Genomic DNA, 12,335 nt, shown 5'->3' with positions numbered 1-12,335 from the left:
ATGGAGCTTTTACAGATTTATTTCCAGCCCATTCACTGGTGACTAAACACTTGTATCTTTTATCATTAGGCATGAAACATATTACTGAATTGGTTTTTAGAGCTGTCCCCATGGGGTATGTATTACAAAACTTGCCTTTAAAATATAGAATCATAGTTAGGTTGAGAACATCAGATCAGAGCCTCAGTTTTTGGACATCGATCCTAATTAAATATTGTGCAGTTTCCCATACTGGCGAGGGTTGCATATGACCAGCATACTGGATCAACCGCTGACCAGGTTTGTCATTAAACATTTTCAGACCTCAAGCAGTGGAAGGCACTCTGTTCGCATTACTGGCCTCAGTACTATTGATTTCCGAGCTGGCTTTTCTCGAAAGCCCACCCTAGACTTCAAAAAAACAGTCAGCAGACCAGTGCAAGGTTTGTATGTGCATATTATTTAAATTAACATAATAGATATCCAAATGAAAAATATTTCTCAGACTGTCTATAATTTTATAATTTTGTAGTATTCAATAAAATTGAGAAGCATAGCTTTAAAAGTGACTGTTCTCTTGGCCTAATCACTTTCTCAAAGCATAATCCCAAGACCACTGATGTCAAAATCACTCAGGATGCTTGTTAAAAATTAAGATTCCTGGACCCCACTCCAGAACTCCTGAATTAGAACCATGGAAGGTAGGGCCCAGGAATATGTACTTTAGTGAGCACTTCAGTTTATTCTTACACTTACTAAATTTTGAGAATTACTAACTCAGATCTTGAGATTTTTTTTCTTACCGAAATCTATAAATTACCTATTATCAAGGTAAAATGTGTGTATATAGCTGAAAAATTAAACATGTCACATATCACTGTATTTCAAAGATAAAATTATTGATTTTTAAACCTTTTCCTCCTCTGATTTTATTCATACATTAAGATTTATAGTTTTCTAGCTGAAAAGAAGCTTAACTATAATGTAACAGTTAAAATTTGGGGGAGGTTATTGTTCATTTATTTTTATTGCTGCATTTACTGGAAAGATACAAAATAATTTATCTTTAAAAGTATTCATGTGATCAAACATTATATAACAATTTTCACAATTCTAATTTTTTTTACATGTAAACATGGTTAAAATACTATAAAAGTAATTTCTTAGGATTTCCTAAGTTTCTCTGGTCATGCATAAACTGTCTTTTATATAGAAACAATTCTGCAACTGATCCAGAAATTGTAGGCATCCTTATGGTACTCATATATTATTATCATGCAAATACTTATTTGATATATAACTTCAATTGCATGTTTCTTGTAAATGATAACAAAATCTTTCTCTTGTAGGAATACCTACCTATGTGCTGCTCAATACTTCTGGAATTTCCGCTCCAGCTAGAATAGATCTTCTTGAGCTTTTGAGTATCTCAGGAAGTTCTTTTAAGACTATTCCTGTTAAATATTACCCAGATCGAAAACCTTATGGCATATGGAATATTTCTGACTTTGTACCACCAAATGAAGCTTTCTTTCTCAAAGTAACAGGCTACGATAAGGATGATTACCTCTTCCAGAGAGTATCAAGTGTTTCCTTTTCTAGTATTGTCCCAGGTGAGACATCATTTTATTCAACATTGAAATATTGACAGTTTAAGGAGGTGATGGTTGTCCCATAGGTAAATAACAGACTATCAAACAAAGAATAATGTCTTCATATTGTTACTGCATCACCAAATTGATGGACATTTACATGTAGGGTAACACAGTTTTCTTAGCTGTTAAATAGCACATCCAAAGTTTCATGTTAAGTCTCACTGCTTGCAGATCTGAGAATTTTGATTAGTCAGTGTAAGAGCTGGAACTGGAAAATTCTGGTGCTATCTTTCCCCCTGAAAAACCCTGGCACATATATTTGCTTAAACTATCTAAATTGGCTAAATGTTTATATACCATTGTCAGAAACTTTCTGCTCCATAGATGGTAGTTCATAGTAAACAACAGGTGATCACTGCCTTTGTCTAGTTGGTTAGTTAGCTAGTTAATTGTACATTTGGTACTATGTAGAGAAGAGATTACAGATTAGATGTTATTTGGAAGCATCAGGTAGCATTTCAGCTTAGCTGTACTTGAGCTATTTTTGAAGGCTCATGACTGAACTCTGACCCAATCTTTTTTTTTGGTTTTTGGTTTTTGGTTTTTGGTTTTTGGTTTTTTTTGAGACGGAGTCTCGCTCTGTTGCCCAGGCTGGAGTGCAGTGGCGCGATCTCGGCTCACTGCAAGCTCAGCCTCCCGGGTTCACATAATTCTCCTGCCTCAGCCTCCCGAGTAGCTGGGACTACAGGCACCCGCCACCTTGCCCAGCTAGTGGACTGATAAAGATATAGGATTGTTTATAAAACTGTACTATTAGTACTATTAGTGCTATTAGGTAGAGGGACAAAAATTTATCATTTATACATAAGATAGTGATTTGGGAAATTTAGGAACAATTCTATAGCTATTGTTTAATAGTTGTAGAGTGGTGAGAATAGAACCAACCTCAATATTTCCTCATATACGATATTCAAATTTGGCTTAGCCCCTAATTTGAATGCTACAAAATCTGATGGATTCTTAAAAGTCATTTTTTACATTTATTTTGGAAAAACAATTTGATTCTGAGATACATGAGTTCTTATGTTTTTGAAATAAAAACATATTCTAAAATTGATATATTATTGCTTATTTGGTAGTATTTTTTCTATCTTGGTGGTACAAAAAAATACTATGTCTTAAAAACTATGGAGTCTTAAATTCAATGAATACTATAGTAAGGGGCTCATAAAGATATCCAGAAATCAACCAGCTTTGAACAAATAAAGATAGAAAAAGTAATTTTTAGTGATCTGGGTTAATTGGAATGCAGAGGATTTACTGGAATAATTTAAGTATAAAGATTTTGAATGGATTAAGAGGCAGTACTTAACATCATTGTGACCTTCTTGCTTAAATTTTTTGTTTGTATTTTTGTTTTTGTTTTTTTTCTAGGTGCTCCCAAAGTTACGATGCCTGAGAAAACCCCAGGATACTATCTGCAGCCAGGCCAGATTCCCTGCTCTGTTGACAGTCTTTTGCCCTTTACCTTGAGCTTTGTCAGAAATGGAGTTACACTTGGAGTAGCCCAGTATTTGAAGTAGGTACATGTTTCTGTCAGTAATAAGATTCAGCATTTAACATATAAATATAAATATACTATAATTGCAATGTACTTTTTCACTGCAAATTCTTACTTGCTACATAGTCTGGAATATAGCAGTGAACAAACTGGACACAAATCTGTGCCATTGTGGAGCTTATATTGTCATAGAGGGAGACAGTAAACAGAAGATAAATATAATAATATAATAAATTCTGGAACATATTCAAATGTTGACTCATGTGTTATAGAATCTGAATCTTTTGTAATTTGAGGGTCTGTTATTAAGACAAATACAGAATTATGAAAATGACGTTAAGTACAAAGTCTTGAAAGGAGACCTTGCAAATGAGAGGTCCTGAAGCTTTAGCTTTATTGGCTTCATGGTAAAAGTGTTTCTGAATCTGATTTAAAGTGTTATGATAAGTTAATCTGGTAAGTGTAGAGCGGGTTAGTTGGGTTGAATAATGCTGGTAGGTGGAGTGGATGTAGCATTGGCCAATTTGAAATCCTAAAATTCAGAGTAAGGGGCATTGGAGCAAAGACATAAAGATGCCAAGAAAGATGATCAAAAAGGTATCCAGAGAAGAGTATTCAAACACCAGGAAGAGCAAGTGCAAATGCATGAAGGCTGGAGTGGACTGGGCATGTGGGAAAGACAGACAGGAGGAGGCCAGTATGGCTGAAGTCCGTTGAGCCAGGAGGAGAAGAGCAGCAGAGAAGGTCAGAGAGGCATGGCCTGTGCTGCAGGCGGGTGACAGGTGGGTCACAGCAGGTGTGGCACCTGCATATAACAATCAGCAGGAGTAGGCTAGAGGGCACCAACTTTTCCTTGTGAAGCTGGGTAACTTTTTTAGACAAATACAAGTAATTTCATGATAAAAACTAAGTAAACCTTGAAAACTGGGGAAAAATGATTTCTGGAAAGTGTTGCCTTTTAACTTACTGTGAAACAACATTTGGGGAAAATCTCTAGGAATTATTTTTTTATCAGACTTTTATACTGTTAATTCAATATCAACATAACTTCCGTAAGATGTTAAATGTTTGACAGTCTCAGCTTATACAATCGCTTTATGGGGAGTCATTTTAATCAAAAACTTATGGCAGGAATATTCATCATAACTAGGACATTTTCAACTCTTAAAGATTAAACTGTGTTATTTCCTGCCCCTTACATAGTATATCTTAATGATTTATTTAGCTGTGTATTTAATAACCAGCAACATAATTGACTAGGATATAAAATGATGAAGCTACATAACTAACTGGTGAAATCAAATAATTCTGTTTTATGTTTAAACAGTAACATTTTTCAAAGATACTTGAGATTCTTTAGAAACATTAATTCATTAATTCCACACAATTCCTGGGAGGTAAGCCATGAGAATTCTTTTTCTCATTTTTCCAGCTCTGTGGCCCAAAGATATGACATGCTTTGCTGACATGTATCAAGCTCTTTGGATGTGACAAGTTAGAGACAAAATTAGGCATGAGTGATGATAGACTGATACTCGAATCCTGATTCACTCTCATGTCCCTGCCCTAGATTTCCTAATAACATGAAACATGTGACTTAATGTTTGTTTATGTCAGTCACTTTGGTCACCAGGGGATGTAAGAGAGAATCCATTGCATTAGCAGCAGGGTGCATTTTTATTTGACGTGTTCTTTTCCCTATTCCAAAGTCTACCCTTCAAAACTTTTTTTTATTATGTCCACATAGTGCTTAATGTCAACTGAGAAGGCTCCATGGAAAAGAGAATTATTTTCATGTAACATTTCATCATCAAGAAAGGAACAAGTATAACTGTAAAGAACATTCTACAGGCATTTAGTAAACTGGTTGTATGTCTTTGGACAAATTACTTGTCCTTTCTGTATCTTAACTTTCTCATTTTTAAAAAGGGATTTAGAACTCAAAGAATCATCAGTTTCTGTTCTAAAATTTCCATCAATCTGTTTTTGATGAATTCTAATGTATGCTCAGCTTTTAAGTAGGCACTGAAGAAAACACCAACGATGTACATATTCCAAACCCCTACCTTGCTGAAACTTACCAGTACCTCCTAGATGATGACATTTACAAATTTGTGCTTAGTATACTCCTGTTAAGCATCGAAGATACAGCTTACATGATCAGTGTGGTATGGAGTCAAGCAGTATTCTGCTTTTATTCTGAAAGTGACAAGAAGAACCACTGGCATGTTGTGCCTACAGAATTGAAAGGAAGCAATGTTTAACTAAAGTGAATTTTCTCAGCTACTAAAACATATGGATCAATGACCTTGCTTTGTTTCTCACTTTCCTAAGGCACAGAAACTTGTTTTAACTCTTTCTTACAAACCCTAGTTGTACCAAATACGAGTTAAGAGCTCAGTAAGTTCTTCATGGTTTTTTGATGGTAAGTATGGTGTGTTTGGATGGGGAGAGATCTGGAGATATCACCATAAGGTATTATATTTTATACCACTTTCAGAATTCAGTGGTAAGTCTCTTGACTGCAGTGGGCTTTTTACCTTATCTATATCTTGATTTTTTTAAAGGTTATAAGTAGCTGTAGATGATACAGGAAAAAATTATGAAAACATTTTTGACATTTCAGCTACACTTTAAAACAGGATAATGCCTATTTTTGTAGATCATTGAGCTCTTTGAAACAGATTAAATATCCATTACTAAGATACTTCCAGAAAATGAGAAATAATTTGAACAGTGTTAGAGGACAAAGAATAAATATTTATTAAATGAATGAATACATAATATAGTAGAGGGATTTTTTTAACCTACATGATAGAGTTTAACTATAAAACTGATCATTTGTTTTCATTTCTCATTGTGTATGTAGGTTGAACGATAAATGGCCTATCACCCCATGTGGAGCTTATCTAAAAGAAAGTTAAGGAGAATTTATCTTCTTAGAATCAAAAAGTAGATTTCCTACCTTCAAATTTGTGTATTGCCTAATTAAATTGCTTTGTCTAAGATTCCTACTGACGTGACCAAAAACTGGAAAAAATAAAAGCAGGAGGATTAATGAGTATTTCTTTGCCAGCTCTGTTATCTTATATTTTGACATAGCTAGAAAATATTTCTCTAAATAAATTTTCAATCTCTATAATTATTGTTTATGTTGTGTCTTTTGCTCAGAGTAGAAAAGCCTCATTTTCTAGTAAAATATAAATGGTGTGTCATTTTAAGTTAAAAAGAACTCTGCAGTTTTATCAATTTATTTTCTTTACATTGTTCTTTTGAATGAAACTTCAAAAGAAATAGTGAACCATTGCTTTCAACTTGGTCTTATTTTATAGTAACTAAAAGTTTTCCATTTTCTTACCTCCAGAGAATCTGCCAGTGTGAATTTAGATATTGAAAAGGTCACTTTGTCTGAAAAAGGTTTCTATGAATGCATCGCTGTCAGCAGTGCAGGTACTGGACGGGCACAGACATTTTTTGACGTTTCAGGTAATTACCACTAATTTCTTTGCAGTTGCCTAAGTATTAATGCACCTATGGAAATGGGACGTTTGTTAACCAGTTTGTGTTTATACAATTGTCTTTAGGATTATTTTATTATTGTCTATCTCTCCACTGAATTGAGAACTCAAATCCTGGCTTCACCATGTATCAGATACATGACTCTCCTTGGGCTAATTGTTTAAGAACTCAATGCCTTTGTTTCCCTAACTATAAAAAAAAAGCATAATAACAAGAACGGTCTCATGGGGAAACTGTGAGGATTAAATGATATGTAATATATGCAAGGCACTTAGAAGAGAGCCTGCCACATAGAAGCACTTAATAGACATTAGTGATTATTATTATTGTTGTTATCATTATTGTCAGGGATTAATGAATAGTTTTTGAAATGATCATATAGCATTTTCCCATGAGAAAATAAAGTTTAAGTGAAGGATCTATTCTAATCAATACAAGGTTAAATGTTCCCTTTTCCTCTTCCACATTCATAATGAGCAGAGCACTTTTATGAATAGATTCTGACATTTAAATTGAAGATAATAATGAAAATGATTACATTCTAAGAACACAGGACCTCAGTGGCTACAATATTCGCACTAAGACGGGCAGAAGTAATGCTAATTATTTTACATTCAGATAGTATGTTTCCTATGAATAGATGGGAGATATAGTTCATATTACTTTATATACATTAAAGTGAAAAAAATAATTTTTCCTCTCACATAATTTTTAGGGGAAAAAAGACTACCATCTATAATCAATGATCAGGATTAAGCCATTTACTCGGCGTTTATCTATAATTGGAAACTTTGTTTTGGCTGAATGATTTTCTACCTGCCTTGTGGACTAGTATTGCTATGTGTTTAACTGTAACCTATTCTGACCTATATATTGCTGCTGTTGAATTTATTACAATGTCTGTATTGCTTTTAGTGCTGGTGTGCATTTTCTTCAGACAATTTAAGACAAAGGAAGCTTATAATTATAGGCATATCATATATTTAGAAGTCTAGGATTTGTTGTTTGCTATCAGTAAGTTCAAGGTGAAACTTAAAGCAGAAGCATGCAAGTCAGACAAGCATATTCTTCTTGCAGTTAAACTATTTGTATTCTCTTACTGCTAGAAAAATAAAGTTTGTCTTCTGAAACAATTTAGCAAGTTGAGATACATCACAAACTATTCATTTTTTCATGTCCAGTAATTATGAAAAGCATTGGAGTCATGTCAACATTCCTCAGCTTCTGGGAAAACAAACACTTGAACACTTGAGTATTTTTCCCGGCAATACTTTTTAGGAGAAGGACAACAGGGAAAGAGGTTTGAGTGAGTTGATTCAGACATCTTGCATAAATAACTGGGGAGTGCCAGGAAGAACTTGTGAACTGTCATGAATTGGGCTTGAAGGTGTCAGGAACTTCCATATGTGTATTCTACATATACCTTTCTAGTAGCCATCTGTAATCTGTGCCACCCAGGCAATGGAATAACTAGGAAATTGTACTGTGCCTGAGCTGATTTTCAGGAATTGTTTTCCACTCAGTCAATTTAAAAAGAATAGGGCAGAAATGGTGATGGCAAGGGCAATGATTATAACAGCAGAAGTCAAAAGTGAGTGCCCCTTTGAACTTGAAAGAGTGGACATTTTTTTCTGGGTTAGCTGTTGCTCACACCAGTCTTTGAGCTCCACCCACTTCTGAATTTCCCTTAGTCTAGGCTGAGGTCCCAATTCAGCCACCCCACTATAACTACTTATTAGCACACTGGAATCAGGTGCAAATTCACAGGATAATAAGATCTTATATGTTTTAAAGGGGTATTAGGAAACAAAGCATTATTTAATATTAATATTCTCATGCCATTATGGATATTATTTTATTTTATAAAGTCAAGGAACACCCAAGAGCAGTTTAAAGAAAAGCCCAAGTTCTACCAATATGTCGCCTCAAATTTTGCCAGCACTTTTTTTCTAGTTGACATATTTGAGGACTTTCGGTTCAATTGAAATGTTGGTTATTGGGTTATTGATTGTTTTAAATGCACAACAGGTGTAGAAAGCATTGTTCTTCTCTTTTATTGAATATAAACACATAGAATCTAATGAATAAAACTGCAGAAGCGTGAAAAACTTATTCTTTTCATTACATTTGGTAGTTTAGTTTGATACTAAGTTATATTAATTATCTGTACTGAATTGTTTTGCTAACACAATGACCTTCACCCAATACACACACACACACACACACACACACGCACACACACACACATACACACAGTACTAAAATTCTGAGTTTAGGTAAAATTCTGAAGAGAGAAAACTTGTCAAGGGCATGTCAGTGACAGGAAACCTTAAATTAAAATTACAGAATATTCTTTTAGAAAGGCTAAGATTTGGAAATAATCTTACACCACCTTATCATTTGATAGCTAAAGAAACAGAACCCAGAGAAAGCAAGTGACCCATTTATGATCAAATGGGTAGATAGGTAGTAAGATGTAGATTCCTGGCCTCCTCATTCTCAGTCTCATGGTCTTTACTTAATGTCCCAAGCCTATGCTTCTCACCTTTCCTCCCTCATTATTGAGGTTTCCTTTCTGCTACCCTAATCGTAGCCTGCTTTCACTCAGGAATGGCTGCCCTTTGTACTCCTAGAACAGGTTATTTCTGATAATCTGTAATCTTGGCCTCCTTCACAAACTGCTGTAATTCTCCCTCATCCCTCCCCTATTCCTACTAAATTTATTCACATATGCCTAAATATTTCAATGTGTATAATATTTATTGTCTTGAGGTATTTATGCAGTGGTGGTGTCGTATGCCATTATTTCAAATTTCATCCGCTCATGTGTGTTATTAGAAAGTTGGCATGTACTTATTTGAATTTATATTCGAAGAGGAACTAGAATCCGGGGTGGAGGTTGCATGCAAGAGGGTTTTTGGAGAGTTCTCTAGGGAAAAGCACCTGTAAGGGGATGAAGGAAGTGTAAGAAGAGGAACTGTTCTACAGTTGCAGCAAGGGCCTACAGGCAGCTCTGGAGCTGGGAGGGCCCTGAATTGAGCCAGGAGAGCTGGGTCTTTCTTCCTTCATTAAGAAGTAATTGGATGTGGGCAGCACTGGAAAGGGGGACTCTAAGCTTCAGCATGTTTGTTTCATAGGGATCTGAGAGCTAGAAGGAGTCTTTATGATAAAGTAATCATCTTATTTTTCAGATAGAAAAACTGAACTGTTAATATCACTAAATTGGCTTATCTAAAGTCACACAACTAATTAGGGGTAGAACTAGGTGGCCTATTATTACCAAATTTAGCAAATTAAAAACACAGGATGCCCAGTTAAATTTGAATATCACATATGTGTGACCCAAATATTGCACGAGGCATATTTGTACTAAAATATTATTGTATTTGTATCTTAAATTCAGATTTAACAAAGTGTCCTCCTGCATTTTACCTGTGAACCCTAGCCAGACTCCAATCAAAGCTTCCTTTGTCCTGTATTCTTTCCAATGGATTCACTAGCTATTTTCATAAGATATTAAAAAAAAATAACAAAATAATTAAACATTATTTTTATAATTTAAAATAGCATATACTACTTAGAAATAGTTTGGAAAACAATGATAAATATAACAAAATATGGAAAACACACATATTATATCACTCAGAGATAACCGCTGTGGTTTTGGTATATTTGTTTCCAGTCTTCATTCTAGGCTTATAGGCTTATGATATTAATCTGCACTCATATATAGTTTTAAATAGCACAGGGATAAAGTTTGATCTTGAATATTTGACACACTTTCATATTAAACTAAAACAGACACATGAATTTCTAGCTAGCATAGATCACTGCAGTTTTTATTGTTGCATTATTTATAATGTATTGCTACAGGAGATCATTTTAAAGCATTTAAGCAGAGAGAGCGTTGGAGAGAGAATTTAGATTCACTCTCAAAACTAACTAGAGCTAACACAGGAACAGAAAACCAAACACCGCATATTTTCACTCATAAGTGGGAGTTGAACGATGAGAACACATGGACACAGGGAGGGCAACATCACACACCAGGGCCTGTTGGGGGGTGGGGGGCGAGGGGAGGGAACTTAGAGGACAGGTCAATAGGTGCAGCAAACCACCATGGCACATGTATACCTATGTGACAAACCTGCACATTCTGCACAGGTACCCCGGAACTTAAAGTAAAATAATAAAAAGAACCAACTAACTAGAGAAACATGTGATTCTCTGCAGAAATGTTGGTTAAATATTTAATTAGTAATTGGCCTTTGACCATATCTGAAACACATGTGTCACTCAATGCCTTTTGTGTATATGGCTCTATGTGTACAATTAATGGTCTGTTCCTACTGTTCACCTGAACTTCGTAAATCAAACTGTTCCCCATTTCTGCTTGAACATTTATCTTACTCTTCTGTTGTCCTGTTTTGTTAATGAGACTGTAACCCCCCTTAAAGATGATACTGTCATTTTCATGTCTACTATCCTTTGTGTACTATTTTCTTTACAACGCTAAATACATATTTTTAAAATCTAAAAGTTCGCAAATGCTGCTTTCATCAATAAAAACTTTGCCTCATTTCACAATCCTCAATCAGTCAAGTTATACTCTTTTGCCACGTCTCTTTGACTCTCATGTCTATAATTTATAGATTTGGCTTGAGTATCCTTTGGTAAGTAAATGTGTACTACTTTCTAAAGCATCCTTTAAGTGGTAATTTTGAGGGGGCTCATAGACATATGCATCAATCGAGTAAGTTCTGTTGCACTGCATCTTTCCTACTGGATGTTCAGTACATACTTATTCCGTTTTTAAACCACATCTGTAAGTGAGCAAAATGGCTTTTAGGTCTCTTGATTTGAATTTTTTGATTTCACACAGAGCCCCCTCCAGTCATCCAAGTGCCTAGCAATGTTACAGTCACTCCTGGAGAGAGAGCAGTTTTAACATGCCTCATCATCAGTGCAGTGGATTACAATCTAACCTGGCAGAGGAATGACAGAGATGTCAGACTGGCAGAGCCAGCGAGAATTAGGACCTTGGCTAATCTGTCATTGGAGCTAAAGAGTGTGAAATTCAACGATGCTGGAGAGTATCATTGTATGGTTTCTAGTGAAGGTGGATCATCAGCCGCTTCAGTTTTCCTCACAGTGCAAGGTACAGTGCTTTGGTAACTTCTGAATTATGACATCTTTCTGTCCTCTTTTTTTAAAATTTTTGTCCTCCCAAGTTGGCTATCTGAGAGTGAGAGTATCTACCCAAATAATTACCATTTTGAGTGATAGAATGCTTAACATACTCAGTGGTCTACGGCCAACAAAACTGGAAACTATCACTAACAAATAGGTAACTTTAATACAATCACAGCTAATCATAGTAGTTAAAGATGTTTATTTTAAAACAATATAAAAATTGTCTCTGGATAAATTAATAGTTTTAAATTCTTTAATCCATCTTGTGGGTTTTTTAAAAAAATACTAATTTTATTAATAATTGGTCAAAAAACAATTTCTTCCCAATTTAAGTACTGTATTTTTGCATACATAACTAATTTACCTTTTATTGTTCAATTGTTTAGTAATTTCTCACTAATACCTTTAAAATAAAGGTTTAAGATGCTTCTCATCTTGGTGAAATTTTATTGAAACATAAGCAGAGTTGTTTTTAACCTTGTCTTATA

General features: G+C 34.8%; 1 protein-coding gene across 5 annotated transcripts in view; it reads left to right on the top strand.

Annotated features, from left to right (window-relative positions):
• Positions 1 to 12,335, top strand: part of HMCN1 (hemicentin 1) — a 448,248-nt gene that overhangs the window by 181,094 nt on the left and 254,819 nt on the right. For all 5 annotated transcript variants that reach the window (XM_054449377.2, XM_063647968.1, XM_063647964.1 and 2 more), the window contains exons 7-11: positions 302 to 422; positions 1,329 to 1,592; positions 3,009 to 3,153; positions 6,500 to 6,621; positions 11,537 to 11,812. In XM_054449377.2, coding sequence (XP_054305352.1) covers positions 302 to 422; positions 1,329 to 1,592; positions 3,009 to 3,153; positions 6,500 to 6,621; positions 11,537 to 11,812 — 928 coding nt within the window. The remainder of the gene's footprint in view (positions 1 to 301; positions 423 to 1,328; positions 1,593 to 3,008; positions 3,154 to 6,499; positions 6,622 to 11,536; positions 11,813 to 12,335) is intronic.

The sequence above is a fragment of the Pongo pygmaeus genome, chromosome 1 (genome assembly GCF_028885625.2).
Source record: "Pongo pygmaeus isolate AG05252 chromosome 1, NHGRI_mPonPyg2-v2.0_pri, whole genome shotgun sequence".
Classification (NCBI taxonomy): Eukaryota; Metazoa; Chordata; class Mammalia; order Primates; family Hominidae; genus Pongo; species Pongo pygmaeus.
This window is presented reverse-complemented; position numbering and strand designations above follow the sequence as displayed.